The sequence below is a fragment of the Anomaloglossus baeobatrachus genome, chromosome 11 (assembly GCF_048569485.1).
Source record: "Anomaloglossus baeobatrachus isolate aAnoBae1 chromosome 11, aAnoBae1.hap1, whole genome shotgun sequence".
NCBI lineage: Eukaryota > Metazoa > Chordata > Amphibia > Anura > Aromobatidae > Anomaloglossus > Anomaloglossus baeobatrachus.
In genome coordinates this window covers 10,583,260-10,608,986 of record NC_134363.1, presented here as the reverse complement: position 1 = coordinate 10,608,986, position 25,727 = coordinate 10,583,260, and the positions used below count along the sequence as shown (strand labels likewise).

General features: G+C 44.6%; 1 protein-coding gene across 1 annotated transcript; it reads left to right on the top strand.

The window, feature by feature from the left end:
* Positions 1-648: 648 nt before the first annotated feature.
* LOC142256347 (IgGFc-binding protein-like) lies at positions 649-20,115 on the top strand. The gene is made up of 13 exons (XM_075327980.1): positions 649-939; positions 1,462-1,667; positions 4,718-4,859; positions 5,011-5,342; positions 7,418-7,976; positions 10,427-11,028; positions 12,268-12,829; positions 14,520-15,115; positions 16,199-16,763; positions 16,865-17,064; positions 18,578-18,958; positions 19,111-19,394; positions 19,884-20,115. Exons 3-13 carry the CDS (start codon positions 4,781-4,783, stop codon positions 19,933-19,935), a joined length of 4,212 nt encoding a protein of 1,403 aa, XP_075184095.1. The 5' UTR covers positions 649-939; positions 1,462-1,667; positions 4,718-4,780; the 3' UTR covers positions 19,936-20,115.
* The last annotated feature ends 5,612 nt before the right edge of the window (positions 20,116-25,727 follow it).

Below are 25,727 nucleotides of genomic sequence, written 5' to 3'. Positions count from 1 at the left end.
CCAATGAAGCCTACATACAGGGAATCGGCCAACATGGGTCACCATACCTACGTTCTCTTGATAAGTATGGCTCCCACCTCTACAACTTTTGCATAAGAGTAGGTTGTAGTTGATGGCCTCTCCATATAGTTAAATGAGGTAAGACCTTTCCAAAAGACCTCCTATACAGACTTTGGACCTCTTCATTGAGCGGAGAACTTCTCTAGAAGACCATGAACTTCCTCAGTTTCTCTAGAATGTTTCATTGTGTTTGTTCAATGTTCTCCGAAAGCTGAATGTCTTCATATGTCCAAGAACAGATAAAGTTGGGTCACTTCTGCTTCGTTGGAAGACGTTTGAGTTGAAGTCCATTAATAATCCACTTCTTTATTTTCTCTACACAGGTAAACAACATTCTTCGAAATGTTCCATTTGTGGTGGAGGCCAATCAATTCAGGGCTGACTATCGGGGAGGAGGACTTGTCCTTAAAACCGATTTTGGCTTGGTCATAGCTTCTGACAATGCCATTCACGTAACAGTGCCAGGAAACTATCACAAGCAGACATGTGGTTTGTGCGGAAACTACAATGATGACCCTAAGGATGAGTTTGGCTCGGATAATAGCGATGCTGTATCGTTTGCCGAGTCTTGGAAGGAAGAAAATGAAGACTTCTGCACTACAAATGAAGTCTGCTCTGGAGATGACCAGCTTTGTGCTGACTGTCCCAGATTGGCACGGAAGGAATTTTCCGGAGAAAACTTCTGTGGTATTCTTGTTTCGCCAAGTGGTCCATTCTCACCATGCCACCAAACAATTGACCCTACAGCGTACCTGAGGAGCTGTGTTAATGCTCTTTGCTCAAAAACTGGAGAACTTTGTACCATTCTTCAAGCCTATGCAAAGGTTTGTCAGGATGCCGGTGTTGCTATACAGCCATGGAGGACACAAAGCTTTTGTCGTAAGTACTGACCATCCATGTTCTCCTTGATCATCATGACATCTCTAATGAATACATATAGTTAGATATTCCTGTTTTCTCCCCAAGCTATTCAAACTGCTCCAATATATTTGCACCTGTTGGTATAAAAGTGTCTTGTCCCCAAAACACAAAGTTTACATGATAATGATGGGTTAACCAAAAACACCAACCATGTGTAGAAATTGGCCAAGACTCTCCGGCCAAGTATCATCTACAGCTATTGAGATTATTGTAGGTGTGGATTGATGTTAGAGGAGGAGTTGAAAAGGAGGGTTGACCGTGCATGTCTATGGCTTAGGCTTTCTGAAGCTCCTCATAGGAGGGCCCTAAGATGTCACTCATACTGCCAGCCCATGCGAAAACAGGACAATGCTTTGATAGGAAGGAGGTCACCTACGCTCCAAGGATGTAGAGACCCTTGACCACTTTCCATTGATATGGTATGAAATTGAATATGTCTAATGTCCACTGCCTGACCCACCTCTGTTCTGATGTTTCCAGCGTACACCTGCTCCCAGGAGAACAGTCACTACGAGCTTTGTGCCGATGTTTGTGCCACCAGTTGCTCTTCACTCTACGACATTACCAGCTGCCCAACCACCTGCTCGGAGGGATGCCAATGCAACACCGGATATTTCTTCCAGAACGGTCTCTGCGTGACTCCGGACCTGTGTGACCGATGCATCTTAAACTCCACATTTTACAGGGTGAAGTGTCACATCTTTACTTTCCTCTCACAGTGATACAATAGTTTGATTCCTCTTCACATACTTTGTTTCCTTCCCTTCTTTCTCCATTCTTCTTCTCCCCCATTTTATTTCTTTTTCTTCTCCCCATTCTTCATCTTCTTCTCCCCATCGTTTCCATTCTCCATTTCAACTTTCCACATTCTCTTTCTCTTACTTATTTTGTTTTTTCTCCATCCTATTCTTTTTTTTGCCTTTTTTCATCTCTTCCTTTCTATTTTTTACCACTCCATTCTTCTTCTTCTCCGCCATTTCCCTTTTTCTTTTCCCAATTCACCTTTATCTTCTCCATAATAGTTCATCTTCATTTTCCTGTCCCCTATTTTCCTCTATCCCTCATCATGCCTTGGGGTTAGATCCGGTGACCTTCTGCTCTGTGGTCTGATTCCTTCCATCCTCAGCCACAGCTTGATCAGTTCCCATCCAAATGCTGAATTCTTATTTACCTTCCCATTTGCTTCTTTCCTATGGTGTTCGGTAATCACCTGTTTTATTTTGCTCATTGTCTCTTTCCAATCACCTTTTGGGTGGTGCTGCAGATACTCTGCTTTTCCAGCCATTCACTGCTGGTTATATTCATTCCTGTTGGGTTCTTCTAAGACGTATAAGCCTCGCTGCTAAGGATAACCTGTTGGAGAGAGACCAGTCTGAACTTGTACTGATCACTCTCTGTTTTCCTTTGCTCATTGTGTCTGTCCAATCACCTTTTGGGTGTTGCTGTATATACTCTCCTTTTCCAGCCATTCTCTGCTGGTTATATTCATTCCTGTTGGCTTCTTCTAAGACGTATAAGCCTTGCTACTAAGGATAACCTGTTGGACAGAGACCAGTCTGAACTTGTACTAAACAATCTCTCTTTTCTTAGCTGCACCTTCCTCTCCTTGGATAGCTTTGTTGGAGGTCTTCCTTGTTTGCACTTACTGTTTCTTCTTACTCTTCATGTGCTTGTAATTTGTGTTTCCTCACTGTTGGGTTTTGTCTTTCTCTGTTTGCTTGCCCTATTTTGGTTATTGTGCTTAGCAACCTCTCCCCTGGTTCCTTAGGAGGAACGCAATACAATACGAAGGTCAATCAGTAAGCAAAGTCCTAGCTGTCATCTCCTAGTCATGCGATCAGGGCTACTCCAGTCTGTGCAGGGGCCATTAGGGTCAGTGCAGCTGGAGTACTAGTCTGTACAGGAGTCAGGGGTGCAGGAGCAGAAACTGAGTTCCCTTTCCGTGTGTTGGTGTATAACACTCCCACTATTGTTCCTTTCCCCCTTGTTCTCCTACATCTTCCTATTCTCTTTCTTCTTCTACCTCTTTTTCCTTCTTTTTTTTTCTCCACTATTCTCAATTTTCTCAACAATTTATTTTTTCTTTATCTCCCACATTCTTGTTTTCTTTTTTCTTCCCTATTTACATTCTTTTCCAATCTTCATTTTTTTCCCCCTTTTTCCTCTTCCCCCCAATTTACCTATTTCTTTCCTGATTATTTCTTATTTCGCTCTATTTTCATCTTCCCCATACTCGTTCTTCTTCCCCTCCTCTTACATTCTCCTTCTCTCCCCATTTTCCTTCTTATTTCTCTCTATTTTCATTTTCCCATTGCTCCTTCCCCTTCACCTCCTCTTACATTTTCCTTCTTTCCTTCTAGTTTCTTATTTCCCTCTATTAACTTCATCTCTATACTACTCCACCTCCTTTTACATTCTTCTTCTTTCCTGATTCTTTCTTATTTCTCTCTATTCTCATCTTCCCTATTCTCCTTCTTCACCTCTTCTTACCTTCTCCTTCTCTCCCCATCTTCCTTCTTTCTCTCTATTTTCATCTTCCATATACTCCTTCTCCATCACCTCTCCTTTCATTCTCCTTCCATTCTCCTTCTCCTTCACCTATCCATCCACTCTACTTCTCCTCCATTTCTCCCTTCTCTTTTTCCTCCACCTTCTCAGTGTTCTCCTTCCATTCTCCTTCTCTTTCACCTCTCCTTCCTTTCTACTTCACCTTCCATTCTTCTTCTCCTCCTCTTACATTCTCCTTCTCATTCACCTCTCCTTCCATTCTCCTTCCATTCTCCTTCTCCTTCACCTCTCCTTCCTTTCTCCTTCCATTCTCCTTCTCCTTCCATTTTCCTTCACCTCTCCTTCCATTCTCCTTCACCTCTCCTTCCTTTCTCCTTCTCCTTCCATTCTCCTTCTCTTTCACCTCTTCTTCCATTCTCCTTCACCTCTCCTTCCATTCTCCTTCTCCTTCCATTCTCCTTCTCCGTCACCTCTCCTTCCTTTCTCATTCTCCTTCCATTCTCCTTTACCTCTCCTTCCATTCTCCTTCTCCTTCCATTCTCCTTCATCTCTCCTTCCATTCTCCTTCTCCTTCCATTCTCCTTCACCTCTCCTTCCATTCTCCTTCTCCTTCCATTCTCCTTCACTTCTTCCATTCTCCTTCTCCTTCCGTTCTCCTTCACCTCTCCTTCCATTCTCCTTCTCCTTCCATTCTCCTTCACCTCTCCTTCCATTCTCCTTCTCTTTCATCTCTCCTTCCATTCTCCTTCTCCTTCCATTTTCCTTCACCTCTCCTTCCATTCTCCTTCACCTCTCCTTCCTTTCTCCTTCTCCTTCCATTCTCCTTCACTTCTTCCATTCTCCTTCTCCTTCCGTTCTCCTTCACCTCTCCTTCCATTCTCCTTCACCTCTCCTTCCAATGTCCTTCCCCTTCCATTCTCTTTCTCCTTCACCTCTCATTCCTTTCTCCTTCTCCTTCCATTCCCCTTCTCCTCTCATTCTCCCATTCTTCTTCCTCCACCTCCTCAGTCTTCACCTCTCCTTCCATTCTCCTTCCATTCTCCTTCTCCCTTTCTTCTTCCTCCACCTCCTCAGTCTTATCCTTCCAGTCCCCTTCTCCTCCCTTTCTCCCTTCTTTTTTTCCCCCACCTCGTCAGTCTTCTCTGTCTTCCGGCCTCTTCCATTGTTCTACACTTTGTTACATTGTACATATTCTTGAGAATGTGACGATGTCTTTGCCCTTCATCAGGTGAATGAGACCATCGTCTCGGAGGACTGCAGCCAGTCTTGTACTTGCACGTCTCGACACTTGATGGACTGTCAGCCGTCCGGTTGTTCTTCTGACGAGATCTGCGCCATCATAGAGGGAAAAGTCAAATGTATCAATAAAGGTCGGGCGTTTTGGTTACATAGTGACGCGGCGTCTCGTTGTGTAAATCTTGGATCCACATATTGAAGATGTTTGAAGCCACATTGGCAATTTACGGCATAGAACGGATCGTTGTCCGGTCAATAAATGTCTTTTTTCCCTATTTTCTCTAGATCCTTGTAAATCCTTTGCGTGCAGAGACCAGGAGCATTGCGAGGTCGTTGATGGATACGTTGCGGTTTGCGTCCCTGACTTTTCGAGCTCCTGCACGGCCTGGGGAGACCCTCACTTCACAACCTTTGATGGCTACAACTATGACTTCCACGGCACCTGCACCTATATCCTGGCGGAATATATTGGGTCTGATACGACCTTGGAATATTTCCGTGTGGAGGAGAAGAACGATAACAGGGGAAGTCCCACGTCCTCCTCCGTCCGACTCATCAATGTCTTTGTATACAACTACAAAATTTCCATTGTCAAAGATGAACCTGGACAAGTGCGAGTAAGTGTCCGGGTGACTACCAGCCCCAGTTACAAAGACAATAACCATACAATACACTGCCTCTATAGCTGCACAGACTTGCTTTACATCCTTCTTATTGGGAGATATGGGAGGCCAAATGTGTGGGAAGCGATTAAAAATGTGAATTATAAAGAAAAAAAATAATAATATGGGAACTATAAAAATTACAGCTATACAGGAGACTGCCTATATTGTCTGCACAGACTTGCTTTACATCCTTCTTATCAGAAGGCCAAATGTGCAGGAAGCGATTAAAAACGTAAATTAAAAAAGGAAATGTTCAATAAATTAACATGCGGACTATAGAAGTTACAGCTATACAGGAGGCTGCTTATATTATCTGCACAGACTTGCTTTAAACCATTTTATCAGGAGATATGGGAGACCAAATGTACAGGTAGGGATCAAAAACGTCAATTGTAAAATGAAAAGTCCAATTAATTAGTATGTGGATTATAGAAATTACAGCTATACAGGAGACTGCCTATTTTATCTGCCCAGACTTGCTTTACATCCTTCTTATTGGGAGATATAAGAGGCCAAAAGTGCGGGAAGTGATTAAAAATTAAATTATAAAAGGAAAAGTTCAATAAATTAACAAGTGGACTATAGAAATCACAGCTATACAGGAGACTGCCTATATTATCTGCACAGACTTGCTTTAAACTCTTTTTATCGGGAGATATGGGAGGCCAAATAGGCAGAAAGGGATTAAAAAAGTAAAATGTAAAAGGAAACATAAATTAATGTGTGGACTATCGAAATTACAGCTATACAGTAGATTGCCTATATTATCTGCACAGACTTGTTTTAGGTCTTTCTAATCGGAGGGTGAGAGAGGCGAGATGTGTAGGAATGAATTAAGAACATGCAAGCTATAGAGGAAAAAGTCCAATATTCTAATGTATAGGCTATAGAAATTACAGCTACAAGCTACACAATAGACTGCCTACATGTGCTGCACAGACTTGCTTTAGGTCCTTCTCATTGGGAGGTATGATAGGACATGCGGAGGATAAGAGGAAGTAGATGCAAGCTATAGATTGAAAAGTCCAATAATTCCAATGTATTAAATTGGTTATAGGAAGTTCTATTTGCTGTACAGTAGACTGCCTACATGGGCTGCGCAGACTTGCTTTAGGTTCTTCTCATTGGGAGTTATGATAAGACATGTGGAATGAGAATACAAAAATGCAAGGCTGAGAAGGAAAAGTGCAATGTAGGCTAAGGAGGCCACATGAAATTCTATCTGCTATACAATAGTCTGCCTCTATATACTGCATAGACTTGCTTTAGGTCATTTTACTAGAAGGTGTGAAATGACAGCTATGTGCAATAGGAATAAGCAGATGGAAGATATAGAAGGAAAAGCTAGTGTATTAATGTGTAGGCTACAAGGGTTACAGGAAATTCTATCTGCTATAGAATAGACTTCAACTATATACTGCACAGACTTGCTTGAGGTTCTTCTTACTTAAAGGTGTATGAGGGCAGATCTGAAGCATAGGAGTAAGAAGATGCAAATTATAGAAAATAAATTCCAATGTATTAAAGTGGTTATTTGCTGTACAATAGACTGCCTACATAGGCTACACAGACTTGCTTTAGGTCCTTCTCATTGGGGGGATGATAAGACGTGCTGGATGGGAATAAGAAAATGCCCGCTTGAGAAAGCAAAGTCCAGTTGTGAAGAAAAAGATTAATCTAGGAGGTTACAGGAAGTTGTATCTGCTATACAATAGACTGCAACTATATACTGCACAGACTTGCTTCAGGTTCTGTTTACTTAAAGGTGTATGAGGGCAGATGTGAAAGCATGGGAGTAAGCAGATGTTATAGAAGAGAAAAATTCCAAAGTCTTAATAAATAGACTAAATTGGTTACAGGATGTTCTGTTTGCTGTACAATATACTGCCACTATAGACTGCACAGACTTATATTAGGTGTCATAGACCAGATATGGAGGTTAGGAGTAAGAAGATGCAAAATGTTCCAGAAATGTTGAAACACGGATTTTCTGATCTTTTTTTTTCCATAATTTTGTAACTTTTCAGATAAATGGTGAAATTAGAAACCTCCCTTTCATCAGTAAGTCCTTCTCCATCACCCAAGTTGGAGAGTACGCGGTCCTGAAGACGTCCGGCGGCCTCCAGGTGGAATACGACTACAACTGGCACGTAGAGGTCACAATCCCCAGCAGCTACTTTGCAGCCGTCGGAGGCCTCTGCGGAAACTTCAACGGCAACTCCCGAGACGACAAAGTATCTCCAACCAACGTGCAAATGACGGTGATAACCAAGTGGGCCAAGTCCTGGAGAGTCGACGAAAACGAGATGTTCTGCTGGGACAGCTGTCAAGGAAGCTGCGCCGAGTGCAATGACACTCAGATGAGCCTCTACGAAGGAGAAGACTTCTGCGGCCGCCTTGAAGACGACGATGGACCGTTCCGAGACTGCCACGCCAACGTCAGCACCACCATATACTTCAACAACTGCGTCAAAGATGTTTGCAGCCATAATGGCCTCGGCTTGTGCCAGGCTTTTGAAGCCTACATTGCGGCCTGTAGAAAGCAGAGAATCCTCATCTCAGACTGGAGAACCAGTACAGGCTGTGGTAAGCCCAAATATTTATATATCAGCTCATCGGGGGGGAGCGGTGGTGGTGGAGTGGCTCAGGAAGGTCACAGGAGGCAGAGTAGGCAATGCTGCGGGCTCAAAGGAAGGGGTGTCGGGGCTCAAGAGGGTTGCCGATGCTGTAGGCTCGTAGGTTGAGTAGGAGGTGTCGCGGCTCAAGAGGGTCGGCAATGCTGTAGGCTCGTAGGTTGAGTAGGAGGTGTCGTGGCTCAAGAGGGTCGACGATGCTGTAGGCTCATGGGTTGAGTAGGAGGTGTCGCGGCTCAAGAGGGTCAGCGATGCTGTAGGCTCATGGGTTGAGTAGGAGGTGTCGCGGCTCAAGAGGGTCGGCAATGCTGTAGGCTCGTAGGTTGAGTAGGAGGTGTCGCAGCTCAAGAGGGTCGGCGATGCTGTAGGCTCATGGGTTGAGTAGGAGGTGTCGTTGCTCAAGAGGGTCGGCAATGCTGTGGGCTCATGTGATGTCATGGTGGTGGGTGCCATTGATCCATCAGTGGGTTCGGAGGAGGGGATGTCGTGGCTCAAGAGGGTCAGTGATGCTGTGGGCTCGTGGGGTGTCACAGCGGCGGGTGCCATTGATCTGCTAGCGGGCTTGGAGGAGGAAGTGTTGCAGCTCAAGAGGGTTCGCTATGCTGTGGGCTCATGGGGTGAGGAGGTGGTGTTGCAGCTCAAGAGGGTCGGCCATCCTGTAGGCTCGTAGGTTGAGAAGGAGGTGTCGTTGCTCAAGAGGGTCGGCAATGCTGTGGGCTCATGTGGTGTCACGGTGGTGGGTGCCATTGATCCATCAGCGGGCTCGGAGGAGGGGATGTCGTGGTTCAAGAGGGTCGGTGATGCTGTGGGCTCGTGGGGTGTCACAGCGGCGGGTGTCATTGATCTGCTAGCGGGCTTGGAGGAGGAAGTGTCGCGGCTCAAGAGGGTTCGCTATGCTGTGGGCTTGTGGGGTGAGGAGGGGGTGTTGCAGCTCAAGAGGGTCGGTGATGCTGTGGGCTCGTGGGGTGTCACAGCGGCGGGTGCCATTGATCTTGGGCTTGGAGGAGGAAGTGTCACGGCCCAAGAGGGTTGGCTATGCTGTGGGCTCGTGGGGTGAGGAGGGGGTGTCGCAGCTCAAGAGGGTCGGTGATGCAGTGGGCTCGTGGGGTGTCACAGCGGCGGGTGCCATTGATCTGCTAGCGGGCTTGGAGGAGGAAGTGTCGCGGCTCAAGAGGGTTCGCTATGCTGTGGGCTCGTGGGGTGAGGAGGGAGTGTTGCAGCTCAAGAGGGTCGGTGATGCTGTGGGGTGTGACAGCGGCGGGAGCCATTGATCTGTCAGCGATATCAGAGGAAGGGGTGTCACGGTTCAAGCGGGTCAGTGTGCAGTAGCGGAAGGTCGACAATACTACAAACTCATGTGGTGTCGCGGTGGCGAGCACCATTGATCTGCCGGCGGAATGCAAGCTCCATTGAACCACCGGCGGACTTCAAAACAATGGCCGTGGAGGTTGCACATGCTCAGATGGACGCGATGGACTTAAAAAAAATGGCCACAGAATCCTATCTGCAAACGCGACGCCTCAACGGCCATTTTCTCGAAGTCCATCTCATCAACTGTGGGCGATTCAAAGCAGCCCTCAGATCAATGGTGCCCACCACCGCGACACCCGACGAGCCCACAGTATCATCAACCCTCCACTGCCAAACACTGACCCTTTTGAGCCGCGACACCCCCTACTCCGAGCCTGCCGGCAGATCAAGAAAATGGCTGCAGAGGTTGTGCGTGTGCAGATTCACGCGATGGACTTTAAAAAAATGGCCAGAGTCCTATCTGCACATGCGACGCCTCCATGGCCATTTTCTTGAAATCCATCTTGTCAACTGAGGGTGGTTCAAAGCAGCTCAATGGCGCCCGCAACCACGGCACCCCATGAGCTTACAGTATCACTGACCCTCCGCTGCCGCACACTGACCCTCTTGAGCCACGACACCCCCTACTCCGAGCCCGCCGGCAGATCAATGGCGCCCGCCACAGTGACACCCCATGAGCCCACAGTATCACTGACCCTCCGGTGCTGCATACTGACCCTCTTGAGCCGCGACACCCCCTACTCCGAGCCCGCTGGCAGATCAATGGCGCCCGCCACCGTGACACCCCATGAGCACGGAGTATTACCGACCCTCCACTGCTGCATACTGACCCTCTTGAGCCGTGACACCCCCTCCTCCAAGCCCATTGGCAGATCAATGGCACCTACCGCCATGACACCCCAGGAGCCCGCAACATCGTTGACCTTGCGCCACCACTGCCGCCCCAGTAAGCCATGCGTGGTGTAAGACACATCCCCATTTTCTGCCATGTTTTGGGGGAAAAAAGTGCGTCTTATAAACCGGAAAATAGGGCATTTGGATATGCAAAATAATTTTATTTTTAAAAACAATACGTATTTCCTTCTTTGCCAGATATGAATTGTCAAGAAAACAGTCAGTATGAATTCTGTGGCAATGCTTGCCCGGCCACCTGCTTAGACAAAAGCTCACCAGATCGGTGCACCGAGCCATGCCGGGAAACGTGCCACTGCAACGAGGGGTATGTTTCTAGTGCCGGCCAATGTATTGATGTGGCCAGCTGTGGCTGCATCTACCGGGACCACTATTACAAGCCCAACGAAGTGTTCTGGTCTGACGATAAGTGCAACGTTCGCTGTCATTGTGACCCCATCCTTGGCCAGGTAGTGTGCACAGAAGACAAATGCAAAGACACGGAAAGATGTTTGCTGAAAAATGGAGTCCGGGACTGTTATCCCGTCAGCTTCTCTACGTGTGTCAGCACCGGAGATCCTCACTATACAACATTCGATGGCCAGAAGTACAACTTCATGGGGACATGTACCTATCAGTTGACCGGATTGTGTCCTTTGATGGATCCAAACCTTACCCCTTTCCAAGTCACAGTCCAAAATGAAAGGCGAGGAAGCAAAACGGCTTCTTACACAAAGTCTGTGACTTTAGAAGTTTACAATCAAACCATCACATTGACCAGGGACCATCCACAAAAAGTTTTGGTGAGTATTTTATGATGATCTTGATGATGCCTGATGTTCTTCACTATGGGTATCTCTCAGCATGCGACTGTCAGGGCTATAATGAGACTTGGGGGTTTGCAAAGTATAGAGATTACAACTCTTCTCCACTAAATCATGATTGTCCCATATTATATTTCAGACCTTCTTGCTGAACCCTCTATCCCCATTGCTTCTCATTTACTCCTAACAATTCTCTTTTAACTTCAGCTCGATCTCAATGACGACTTGATGGATGAACATTCTGTAAGAAGAACAATCTTGTGCAGCCTAGATAGGTCTATCAGGGTCTTCTCCACCAAGATATGTCCACTAGGGTCTTCCCCACCTAGATATGTCCAATAGGATCTTCTCCGCCTAGATAGGTTCATCACAGTTTTCTCTGCCTAGATAGGTCTACTAGAGTTTTCTCCTAAATAAAGCCACCAGTGTCTTCTCCTCCTAGATATGTCCACCAGGATCTTCTCCACCTAGGTAGGTTCACCACAGTTTTCTCCGCCTAGATATATTCAACACAGTCTTCTCCACTTAGATAGGTCCACCAGAGTCTTCTCCACCTAGATAGGTCCACGATAGTCTTTTCCGCCTATATAGGCCCACCAGGATCTTTCCCACCTAGATATGTTCACTAGGGTCTTCTCCATCTAGATATGTCCACCAGGGTCTTCTTCGCCTATATAGGTTCACCATAGTCTTTTCTGCCTAGATAGGCCCACCAGGATCTTTTCCACCTAGATATGTCCACCAGGGATTCTCTGCCTAGATAGGTCCACCATAGTCTTCTCTGCCTAGATAGGCCCACCAGGATTTTTTCCACCTTGATATGTTCACCAGGGTCTTCTTCGCCTAGATATGTCCACCAAGGTTTTCTCCGCCTAGATATGTCCACCACAGTCTTCTCCGCCTAGATATGTCCACCACGGTCTTCTCCACCTAGATAGATTGGGTTGCTGGTCTTCCTTTTTGCCTTGTTCCTTCTATTCTTCCAACCATGATGTTCTTCTCACATGATTTTTCTCTTCGTATGAGATGTGTCCGAAGTAGGCAAGTCGTAGCTTGCTGATCCTTGCTTCCAGTGACATGTCTGGCTTGATATGTTCCAAAATTGATTTGTTTGTTCTTGACATCCATGGTATTGATAACATCCTTCACCAGCTCCAGATTTCAAAGGCGTTGACTCTTCCCTAATAATTAAAATGCTCAACTTTTTTTATTTTTTAGGTAAACGGAGTTGCCAAATTTTTACCCTTTACAATGGATTCCAACCAAATCAAAGGATTTATGAAAGGAGAACATGCTTTTGTCAGGACTGATTTTGAGTTAACCATCAATTATAACTGGGAAACTTATGGTCGAGTTATGGTGCCCAGCACCTATGCAGAATCCCTCTGCGGCATGTGCGGAAACTTTAACCAAGATCCTACTGATGACTTGACCCCGCATGGCAACAAAGAAGATTATGAAAAGTTTGAAGAAAAGTATAGGGTGGAGGAGAGCGATGAGTGTACAATCGGGTGTGAAGGAGATTGCTCAAACTGCAATAAGGAAGATACCGAAAAATACTCGGATGAGAAGCACTGTGGCATTCTCAAGAAGCCGGACGGACCTTTCAGCCAATGCTTTGATGTCATTGACTATTTGTCATATTTTGATGACTGCGTGTATGACAGCTGCCTATATGGAGGTCAATATTCAGCCGTATGTGGAGCGATTGCTAGATACGTCTCTGATTGTCAAGAGAAGGGAGTCACCATTAATGAATGGAGAAAGTATACAATATGTGGTAAGTGATGTCACCATCTCTTTATCTTAGATGGCCAGGTAGCCTAATGTGACTGGTGGCGATGGACTGACAGTCCCATGGTAGCCACTAAACATTCGAGGGTTTAGAAGGAAAGTATGGTTTAGTTGCAAGCATTGATAATTAGAAATCTGTAAGTATCAATTATCCCAAATAATAACCCCCCATACAATGATAATGCAATGTGGTGCCTCGTGAGACATGGCATGGCGGTGGTAAACAATAGTCTATAAGGATATGTATCTCTGTAATAAGTCATCCAATGTCCATGTGCCTTGAGTGTTCTTGAGTTTGAATGATATCTTGAGAATGTGAATGGTGGAGGTAGACTGGCCGTCCCCATGGCGGTCACCGACAATTCTGAGTAGGATTTGATCAGAGACAGTGGTCATTATGGCAATGTAGCTAGATTCTAGTTGCCAAGTGCCCCAAACCCAAATAATGTACCTCCAAGTCTATAGGGGTGCAGTTGGAGCAACATTTTGGCTCGAATGAGTATTTATCAATCCAGATGACCACAATTTCTTCAGTCAGAGATGACCATGAGTTCTTCAGTCACACATGACCATGAGTTCTTAACTCACAGATGACCATGAGTTCTTCAGTCACAGATGACCATGAGTTCTTCACTCACAGGTGACCATCAGATCTTCACTCACAGATGACCATGAGTTCTTCAGTCACACATGACCATGAGTTCTTTAGTCACAGATGACCATGAGTTCTTCACTCACAGGTGACCATCAGATCTTCACTCACAGATGACCATGAGTGCTTCAGTGACAAATGACCATGAGTTCTTCAGTCACACATGACCATGAGTTCTTCAGTCATAGATTACCATGAGTTCTTCAGTCACACATGACCATGAGTTCTTTAGTCACAGATGACCATGAATTCTTTACTCACAGGTGACCATCAGATCTTCACTCACAGATGACCATGAGTTCTTCACTCACAGATGACCATGAGTTCTTCACTCACAGATGACCATGAGTTCTTCACTCACAGATGACCATGAGTTCTTCACTCACAGATGACCATGAGTTCTTCACTCACAGATGACCATGAGTTCTTCACTCACAGATGACCATGAGTTCTTCACTCACAGATGACAATATGTTCTGAACTTTCTTGAGTGAACTTGACTTTGTAACTGTTAGAAGTAGAAGTGGACTCACAGTTTAATGATTAACACTGACCAATAGGGATTAATTGGAAACAGTGGCCATTTTGGGCCTGAAGGAAGTTTAAGTGTCAAGTACCCAACCCAAAGAAAGTACCTCAAAACCATAAGCATACATTTTAGTGGACCACAGTTTGAGACTTGGCTCTGTAAGAGGCTACTTTTCGATGACCATGTGTCCTGATGGTTCTAGAGTTAATAAACTCAACAATGTGACTTTTAGAGGTGGTGACCATTGGCCATGCTTAGTATGGTAATTGAGGACATATTGCTAATCTATTGGAGCCCACACTTCCCAACCCTAAGAAATTGCCTAAAAGTGCACCCAAGACTTGCATCAGACATCATGAGGAATGGACCCTATTAAATGAGGCATGAGGTGTGGAATGCACGGTATCTGTAAGCACCATGTGTCGAGAAAGTAGATGATCCAGGTAGAGATATGATGGAGATAACATCATAATATAATTCTCCCTCCTCTTTCAGAGCCCATCTGCTCATCAAACAGCCATTATGAGCTCTGTGGACCCGGTTGTCACACCACATGTTCAAGCCTGAATTCGGTGTCTGGCTGCGAGAAGACCTGCACAGAAGGATGCTATTGTGACAGCGGCTTTGTGCGCAGTGGAGATGCATGTGTTTCCATTTCTCAATGTGGCTGTGACTACAACAACACTTATTACCAGAGCGGTCAGACATTTTATGTGGATGAGCAATGCAATGAGCAGTGCCAGTGTACAGCCAATGGAGTGGTCGAATGTCACGCCGTAGAGTGTGGTCCCAACGAAGAGTGTAAGGTGGTCAATGGAGAAATCGCTTGCCATTCTAAGAAAACAGGCACATGTCTGATGGCCGGGAACCGACACTTCATTACATTCGACGGCCTTACGTACAACCTCCAAGGCTCATGTTCCTACACCTTGGTTGAGGTCTGCAGCGAAAACTTGGAACTTGGGAACTTTTCGATTGTGGCAGAGAGCGGAAGTTTCGGAACAGATAATGTAGTTGGAACCCTTTTATTGAGAGTGAATGTGTATGGGTTTGAAATCGTCATGTACCGGGAGACACAATGGATTGTGCTGGTAAGTCAATGGGTAGCAGAGCAATCCAAAATATTTAAAGAAATGAATGTCCTCCTGGGAAACGCTGCTCCTTACAGAAATGTAATAAGGGGTTGGTGCCATCTTGAGGACTACATGATAATTGGGGTAGAGAAGGAAAATAGCTAAGGGAGAAGTAAAAGGAGTGACACCTTTTATGTATTGACTCAGAGACAAAGGGTGATGGGGCATAATCTAGAAGGAATGATTTGGGCACTAAGAGAGTGTAGCGCCGGCGTCCCTGCAGGCACGCCAACTTACTCACCACCCCAGCCGGGTCGCATCCTCCCCCACACTCCCCTGGCCATCCACATGTGCTGCTGCCTCCTTCCCCTCTTGGGCGCTGTAGATGCTGCACAGGGTTCCGGGAGTGCACTTAAGATGCGTACGAGCACATCGGCTCTCTTCTTAAAGGGTCAGCATGTTATTTCCAGGAAATGTGTATTTAAGGCATCCTCCCATTAGGGGAGGTGCCTGCGCAACACCTTTAGTTAGCCAGTCTGCTACCTAGCTTGTTGTCAGGTCCTGAGCTCCTGCCCTGTTATCCCTGTGTTCATTTCCAGTACCTGCCTTCCCATACCTGCCCACCATTCCTGTCTGTACTAGCCTGGCCAGCCTGCCTCAGTCACTCTGCCTGTACCCATCTATACCTGAGTCCGTCACCTGTCCTGAGGTCTGTGCAAACTGTAATGCTCACTGCCCTGGGAGTGGTACCTGGCATCCGCCTCACAGTGGGTGTTTAGTTAAGCTCCTCCCACTAAAGGGTAAGCCTGGGTACCCCGCTGTGATCCAGTGGGTCCACTAATCCTGTTTGCTGCCCCAACAGAGGCCATGAGCATTTCAGAGAGCTTCTCTTTGGCCTCTTTGGAGGGATATGAGCTTATATAGTAGGGAACTATGTTGGAGGAACTCTACCCTTGCATTGATTTTGAAGGCACTGAACTTAGACTTTGCAGGATGCCCATTTGGTCAATGGACCAAGAGGTTCCCCCAGGCACTGCCCTTACTCAGGAATGATTGCGACCAGTTCTAGAATTATGAAATGCCTTGCCTTTCTGATTACAGGTTAATGAGGAGATCCACATTCTGCCTCTTGTTTTGGACCACGGTAAAGTTGAAATCCACCAAGAAGGTTCCAGTATAGTCCTTCAGACTGACTTTGAGATGGTCGTCCGTTATGACACCATTAACTCTGTTTACATCACAGTTCCCTCTGTATATGAGAGTGCAGTGTGCGGCATGTGTGGGAACTTCAATAATAACGACAACGATGACTTACTTCTACCATCTGGCCAGCTTTCTGAAAACGTGGAAGAGTTTGGGGCAGCATGGAGTGCAAACAAGGACGTAAAAGACTGCAGCTGCAAAGAGAATTGCAAGGGTTGTGACGAGATGAGGGCGGCCATATTCCGACAAGACGAGTCTTGTGGGCTGTTAGTGAGTGAAGATGGCCCATTTTCTGACTGCCATGAGCTAATCAGTGTGACCAACTATTTTACCCAATGTTTGCTTGATATGTGTGCAAGTGATGGCCAAAAAGATATCCTGTGCCAAAGCCTTCAGGCTTATGCCTCAGCGTGCCAGGCTGCCGGGGCCAAAATTCAATCTTGGAGGTCATCTAACTTCTGCAGTAAGTAGCTTCATCAGTGACAACTAGATTTAGATATTCATGAAGGACTTGGTCATAAGAGGTCATTATACGGTCTCATCGTGTTACACTTTGCCTTGCAGGTTTGGAGTGTCCGGAAAACAGTCATTACGAGCTCTGCACTCACACTTGTGATGTTTCATGCTCTGGCATCTCCACATCTACTTCTTGCATCAATGAATGCTCAGAAGGTTGTGAGTGTGATGACGGATATCTATTTGATGGAAATCGTTGCGTCCCCATGGAATACTGCGGATGCTTTTACAATGGAAGATACTACAATGTAAGTTCAAACAGTGGTGGCTTTTGCATCTTTTGATGCCCCCTCATGATGTTCCTCAATGCATTCCAACCATGGGTGTCTAGAGAACCATGTTTAGGGTCTCACAAAAGACAGCAACTTTGTATTGACTATTGGGATAGTGATACGGTGTTCATCGGAGAGGTCATCCAGTCCAGTAGTGTCCACTTTAGCAATGACAAGTGATGTTCCCCTGAGTCCACACAAGGTAGCACCCTGAGTTCAAACAATTATGAGAAGAAAGTTGCATATTGTGTAATACTGTAGACCTGAAGGCTTGAAGACATAATTGCCATCTCTCTTGGAACGACTTGGGGAATCCCATAAAAAGAGAAGACCTCCTGAACTCCAAAAATACTTGGAAAATCTCCTGAACAGGACCAACTCCTCCTGAAATAAGAAGCCCCTCCGTAAAGACATCAGATGGTGATGAAATAAGAATCTCCTCCGTAAAGAAGACAACAAACATCAGATGATGTCTTGGGGAATCCAATAAAAAGAGAAGACCTCCTAAGCTTCAAAAACAGCTGGAAAATCTCCAGAGCATAGCCAAAGCCTCCTCAAATAAGAAGCTCCTCCATAAAGAAGACAACAAGATGCTCCATCATGAGATGGCGTCTTGGAGAATCCCATAAAAAGAGAAGACCCACTAAGCTCAAAAACAATTGGAAAATCTTCTGGGAATGGCCAAAACCTCCTGAAATAAGAAGATACTCCGTAAAGAAGACAACAAACATCAGATGATGTTTTGGGGAATCCCATAAAAAGAGAAGACCTCCTAAGCTCCAAAAACAGTTGGAAAATCTCCAGACCATAGCCAAAGCCTCCCGAAATAAGAAGCTCCCCCGTAAAGATGACAACAAGACATCAGATGGTGTCTTGGGGAATCCCATAATAAGAAAAGACCTCCTGATCTCCAAAAACAGTTGGAAAATCTCCTGAGCATGGCCAAAGCCTCCTGAAATAAGAAGCTCCTCCATAAAGAAGACAACGAGATGCTCCATCAATCTGATGGTGTCTTGGGGAATACCATAAAAAGAGAAGACCTCCTGAGCTCAGAAAACAGTTGGAAAATCTCTTGGGCATGACCAACCCCTCCAGAAAGAAGAAGCTCCTCTGTAAAGAAGACAAGACACCAGATGGTGATGAAACAAGAAGAGTCTCTGTAAAAAAGACAACAAGATGCTCCATCATTTGATGGTGTCTTGGGGAATCCCATAGAAAGAGAAGACCTGCTAAGGTCAAAAAAAGTTGGAAAATCTCCTGGGCATGGCCAAAGCCTCTTCAAATAAGAAGTGCTTCCATCAAGAAGACAACAAGATGCTCCATTATCAGATGGTGTCCTGGTGTCCAAGTTGACATTCAGGAGTTGTGTGAAAGGTGTACATGACTTGGTGGGAAATTTTGTAAGCGAAGTTGATTAGTGTCCTCCTGGAAAACCATCCAGGAGTGTCCAGATGAGTGTACTGATTTTTCTGTCTCTTTTCCTTTCTAGCTTGAAGATTCGGTTGTGTCCTCTGATTGTCTCCAACGATGCACGTGTCAAAACGGTGGCCTTGTTGAGTGCAGCCAGTTTAGCTGCTCGGATGATGAGTACTGTGGTCTTCAGGAAGGAAAGCAAGGCTGCTTTGAAAAACGTGGCACATGTACTGTGAGCGCCAATGGTGGCCTGGTCTCATTTGATAGCTTGTCTGGCTCTATCGCTCCCGATAGCACCTTTGACCTCACCAACGTTTGCAGCCTCGATGACGATAATTGGTTCCGAATTGTTGTAATTTCTCGGAGTTGCAAGAATTCGGATGAGTTTGATGTCTCTGCCGTCCATGTCTATTTCCCAGAATTCTCCGTCGCTCTCAGCCCTCGTGGATCGGCGTGGGTAAGTTCTACTGAAGTGTCAGATATAACTGAGGTCTCCATCTTGTTTCTGTTTGGAGAAGTTGATATCAGAGATACATCGGGTTGAAGGATGCCCAAATTACCATTGGAAGATGAGTCACCAATACTTACCCTTGTCATTTGTTACTACAGCTCAACGGGCGCACAGTGAGTCTTCCCCACACGGCCGGCGCAGTGACCGTAGAGTCCACCGATGGAAAACTGCTGATAAGACGGGATGATGACCTGGAACTCTCGATGAGTGAAAATGGAGATCTGACCCTAAACGTCCACCAGAAATTCTCCGGGTCCCTCTGCGGAGCTTGTGGGAACTTCAACAAGAAGAAGTCTGATGATCTTCAGGCTCAGGGAGGAACGTCTGTAGCCAAATTCTCTGAGTTCATTGCCTCTTGGAGAGCTCGAGACTTCCTCAAATGGTAAGAACTGAGATCAGTCTATAAACACCAGCTGATAATGACCCGCTGTAGTGCCGGTGTTCCCGCAGGGATGCCAACCTACTGCCGCCGCCGGGTTGTGTCCACCCTTGCAGGTCCGCGGCGGCACATTCCCCGCTCCCCAGCACAGGCTCCCCGGTAAAGCGCTTAGAGTGCCCGTGTGCACACCGGCCCTCTTCTTAAAGCCTATAGCTGAGAGGCAGTATGTATTTAAGGCACCTTCCCATTAGGAAAGGTGCCTGTGCGTTCTCAGTTACTCAGTGTCCTATCTGTCTAGCCAGTTGACAGGTCCCATTATCACTGTGCCAGTCACCTGTCATACTTCCCATATCTATCTGCCCCTGCGGTGTCACCACCTAACCAGCCGCCTCTGCCTCTTAGTGCAGGAAACGTCCGAGTGGCTGATGCAGGATTACCACCCAATATTCTTCATATATTTGATACTATTTTATCCCGCTTTGTCTCCTGCAGTGACCCCTCGTGTAAGGACAACGACTCCAAAAATCCCAACGCCTGCTTTTGAATCCTCTGCTACATTAACCCTTCCCGGGATTTACAGAAAATATGAAAAATTTGTGATGAAACTTTGAAATGAAGGAAAGATTTTTTTTTTTTTTAAATAAAGTTTTTGATTTTTATTTGAGCATTGACAATGGATCAGTAAATGTGTGATTGTGTTATTCTCTATGACGCTGCAAGTAAAAGGATTTTTTTTCTACTGTGTGTGACGACTTTTTTTTATCAATTTTTAGTTATCTACTCACTATTCTGCTGGTGCAGTCACTGTGTACATACATTACATTACTGATCCTGAGTTACCTCCTGTATTATACTCCAGAGCTGCACTCACTATTCTGCTGATGCAGTCACTGTGTACATACATTACATTACTGATCCTGAGTTACCTCCTGTATTATACTCCAGAGCTGCACTCACTATTCTGCTGGTGCAGTCACTGTGTACATACATTACATTACTGATCCTGAGTTACCTCCTGTATTATACTCCAGAGCTGCCCTCACTATTCTGCTGGTGCAGTCACTGTGTACATACATTACATTACTGATCCTGAGTTACCTCCTGTATTATACTCCAGAGCTGCACTCACTATTCTGCTGGTGCAGTCACTGTGTACAGACATTACATTACTGATCCTGAGTTACCTCCTGTATTATACTCCAGAGCTGCACTCACTATTCTGCTGGTGCAGTCACTGTGTACATACATTACATTACTGATCCTGAATTACCTCCTGTATTATACTCCAGAGCTGCACTCACTATTCTGCTGGTGCAGTCACTGTGTACATACATTACATTACTGATCCTGAGTTACCTCCTGTATTATACTCCAGAGCTGCACTCACTATTCTGCTGGTGCAGTCACTGTGCACATACATTACATTACTGATCCTGAGTTACCTCCTGTATTATACTCCAGAGCTGCACTCACTATTCTGCTGGTGCAGTCACTGTGCACATACATTACATTACTGATCCTGAATTACCTCCTGTATTATACTCCAGAGCTGCACTCACTATTCTGCTGGTGCAGTCACTGTGTACAGACATTACATTACTGATCCTGAGTTACCTCCTGTATTATACTCCAGAGCTGCACTCACTATTCTGCTGGTGCAGTCACTGTATACATACATTACATTACTGATCCTGAATTACCTCCTGTATTATACTCCAGAGCTGCACTCACTATTCTGCTGGTGCAGTCACTGTGTACAGACATTACATTACTGATCCTGAGTTACCTCCTGTATTATACTCCAGAGCTGCACTCACTATTCTGCTGGTGCAGTCACTGTGTACATACATTACTGATCCTGAGTTACCTCCTGTATTATACTCCAGAGCTGCACTCACTATTCTGCTGGTGCAGTCACTGTGTACATACATTACAGATCCTGAGTTACCTCCTGTATTATACTCCAGAGCTGCACTCACTATTCTGCAGGTGCAGTCACTGTGTACATACATTACATTACTGATCCTGAGTTACCTCCTGTATTATACTCCAGAGCAGCACTCACTATTCTGCTGGTGCAGTCACTGTGTACATACATTACATTACTGATCCTGAGTTATCTCCTGTATTATACTCCAGAGCAGCACTCACTATTCTGCTGGTGCAGTCACTGTGTACATACATTACATTACTGATCCTGAGTTACCTCCTGTATTATACTCCAGAGCTGCACTCACTATTCTGCTGGTGCAGTCACTGTGTATATACATTACATTACTGATCCTGAGTTACCTCCTGTATTATACTCCAGAGCTGCACTCACTATTCTGTATTTATAACTGACATCTCCCTTTACATTAGACCCTGCACCCTCACCTGATGTATAGGTGTCTGTCCTCTGAGGTAGCGGGGTCCCAGCTGTGTTCTCAGATGTCTTCTTCCTCGTTATCTTACATAACCTCTCAGCATTATTCATGTAATTATACAGTGTGGCCACAAGGTGGCAGCAATGTAGAGACAATGACGGAAGGTTACAGTTATGATTTAATCTCTATGAAGGTTGCAGCGCAGGTCGGGGTCACCCAGCTTTCTACAGATTCTGAGCGGCAGAAATTCAGTGCATAGCGTCCTGACCATGCAAAGTGCAGAACATCCAGCTCTGCTACATCTGCATCGGAAAACACAGTCTCAGATACAAGAGTTCCGAGAGTGCGAGAGAGATATCACTGTGTTATCTGTGGTGTTACATAGGACTGCAGGTGACATCTACTACATTATCTGTACTCAGAGATATCACTGTGTTATCTGTGGTGTTACATAGGACTGCAGGTGACATCTACTACATTACCTGTACTCAGAGATATCACTGTGTTATCTGTGGTGTTACATAGGACTGCAGGTGACATCTACTACATTATCTGTACTCAGAGATATCACTGTGTTATCTGTGGTGTTACATAGGACTGCAGGTGACATCTACTACATTATCTGTACTCAGAGATATCACTGTGTTATCTGTGGTGTTACATAGGACTGCAGGTGACATCTACTACATTATCTGTACTCAGAGATATCACTGTGTTATCTGTGGTGTTACATAGGACTGCAGGTGACATCTACTACATTATCTGTACTCAGAGATATCACTGTGTTATCTGTGGTGTTACATAGGACTGCAGGTGACATCTACTACATTATCTATACTCAGAGAGATATCACTGTGTTATCTGTGGTGTTACATAGGACTGCAGGTGACATCTATTACATTATCTGTACTCAGAGAGATATCACTGTGTTATCTGTGGTGTTACATAGGACTGCAGGTGACATCTACTACATTATCTGTACTCAGAGAGATATCACTGTGTTATCTGTGGTGTTACATAGGACTGCAGGTGACATCTACTACATTATCTGTACTCAGAGAGATATCACTGTGTTATCTGTGGTGTTACATAGGACTGCAGGTGACATCTACTACATTATCTGTAGTCAGAGATATCACTGTGTTATCTGTGGTGTTACATAGGACTGCAGGTGACATCTACTACATTATCTGTACTCAGAGATATCACTGTGTTATCTGTGGCGTTACATAGGACTGCAGGTGACATCTACTACATTATCTGTACTCAGAGAGATATCACTGTTATCTGTGGTGTTACATAGGACTGCAGGTGACCTCTACTACATTATCTGTACTCAGAGATATCACTGTGTTATCTGTGGTGTTACATAGGACTGCAGGTGACATCTACTACATTATCTGTACTCAGAGATATCACTGTGTTATCTGTGGTGTTACATAGGACTGCAGGTGACATCTACTACATTATCTGTACTCAGAGATATCACTGTGTTATCTGTGGTGTTACATAGGACTGCAGGTGACATCTACTACATTATCTGTACTCAGAGATATCACTGTGTTATCTGTGGTGTTACATAGGACTGCAGGTGACATCTATTACATTATCTGTACTCAGAGAGATATCACTGTGTTATCTGTGGTGTTACATAGGACTGCAGGTGACATCTACTACATTATCTGTAGTCAGAGATATCACTGTTTTATCTGTGGTGTTACATAGGACTGCAGGTGACCTCTACTACATTATCTGTACTCAGAGAGATATCACTGTGTTATCAGTGGTGTTACATAGGACTGCAGGTGACATCTACTACATTATCTGTACTCAGAGATATTCCTGTGTTATCAGTGGTGTTACATAGGACTGCAGGTGACATCTACTACATTATCTGTACTCAGAGAGGTATCACTGTGTTATCTGTGGTGTTACATAGGACTGCAGGTGACATCTACTACATTATCTGTACTCAGAGATATCACTGTGTTATCTGTGGTGTTACATAGGACTGCAGGTGACATCTACTACATTATCTGTACTCAGAGATATCACTGTGCTATCTGTGGTGTTACATAGGACTGCAGGTCACATCTACTACATTATCTGTACTCAGAGATATCACTGTGTTATCTGTGGTGTTACATAGGACTGCAGGTGACATCTACTACATTATCTGTACTCAGAGAGGTATCACTGTGTTATCTGTGGTGTTACATAGGACTGCAGGTGACATCTACTACATTATCTGTACTCAGAGAGATATCACTGTTATCTGTGGCGTTACATAGGACTGCAGGTGACATCTACTACATTATCTGTACTCAGAGAGATATCACTGTTATCTGTGGTGTTACATAGGACTGCAGGTGACATCTACTACATTATCTGTACTCAGAGAGATATCACTGTTTTATCTGTGGTGTTACATAGGACTGCAGGTGACATCTACTACATTATCTGTACTCAGAGAGATATCACTGTGTTATCTGTGGTGTTACATAGGACTGCAGGTGACATCTACTACATTATCTGTACTCAGAGAGATATCACTGTTATCTGTGGCGTTACATAGGACTGCAGGTGACATCTACTACATTATCTGTACTCAGAGAGATATCACTGTTATCTGTGGTGTTACATAGGACTGCAGGTGACATCTACTACATTATCTGTACTCAGAGAGATATCACTGTTTTATCTGTGGTGTTACATAGGACTGCAGGTGACATCTACTACATTATCTGTACTCAGAGAGATATCACTGTGTTATCTGTGGTGTTACATAGGACTGCAGGTGACATCTACTACATTATCTGTACTCAGAGAGATATCACTGTTATCTGTGGCGTTACATAGGACTGCAGGTGACATCTACTACATTATCTGTACTCTGTTTCTCTTCATTTTCAGATCCTTTAATGGGTTAAAAGTCCCCGGAGTAATTATACTTTTATAGGTGACAAAACTTTAGTGTTTGTTCCAGATGATATTTTATTCTCCAGCTATAAACTCTTGTGTAAGTTCTTGTTTCGCCGGTTTTCAGCGTGAAGAATGCGGTAACAATTCGATTTCTGGAGGTTTATGGCGCGGCCGGATGGCCCCGTGTGTGACAAATGACACTTAATGATAGAGCCGGGGGGTCCATGTCTGAGATATTATGTATAGACCATCGCTGGTAATGGAAAACATAGGGTTAAGATCAGACAAAGTGGTTTAACCTGTCCCATATAGGCAATGTTTCAATTTTTGCACTCTTCTTTTCTTCCATCCCTTCTTCCAAGAGCCATAACTTATACTTTTAAATATCCATTTTTATAGGACAAGTCGTAGTTTTGAGTTAAACTTTTCATTGTAACATTTAGTGTTCCGGAAAACGGGAATAAAGATTCCAGAATTGTGCAAAAAAAAATAAATAAATAAAATGCAAAAGAAATCCGCAGCTTTAAGATTTTTTGTTTTTGCAACATTCATTGTGCTGTAAAATTACTTGGCAGCATAAAATCCTCCCGTTCCCTGCAGTTATAGGGTTAATGTGTGTGTAAATGTTTATACAATAGATACTTTCTTATTTAAATTCTAAAACAAAAAGAAGTAATTTGCATCAAAACAACCCCTTTACTTTTGTTGCCGATTTTTCCCAAGATGTAATGTTTTTATTTATACGTGGATTAGGCGGTTTCACGGCTTTTTTTTTGTAGTGATTGGACGTTGATACATTTTTTTTTTTTTTTTGGGGGTGTGGGGGGGGGTCGTACTTTTTTTTTTTTTATTGCTTTTTATTCCAGTTTTTGCTGAATAACTGAAGTTGTAGGGTTCATTTCTCTTTGGTATTTAACCATCAGGTAACATTTTACAAGTTGATGGATTGGTGTGTAAAGAACCAGCGCTACCACAATTTTTACCATGTTTTCCTGAAAGTAAGCCCTAGCAGGAATTTTCCTCCATTTTGGAGTAGGCTTAAATATAA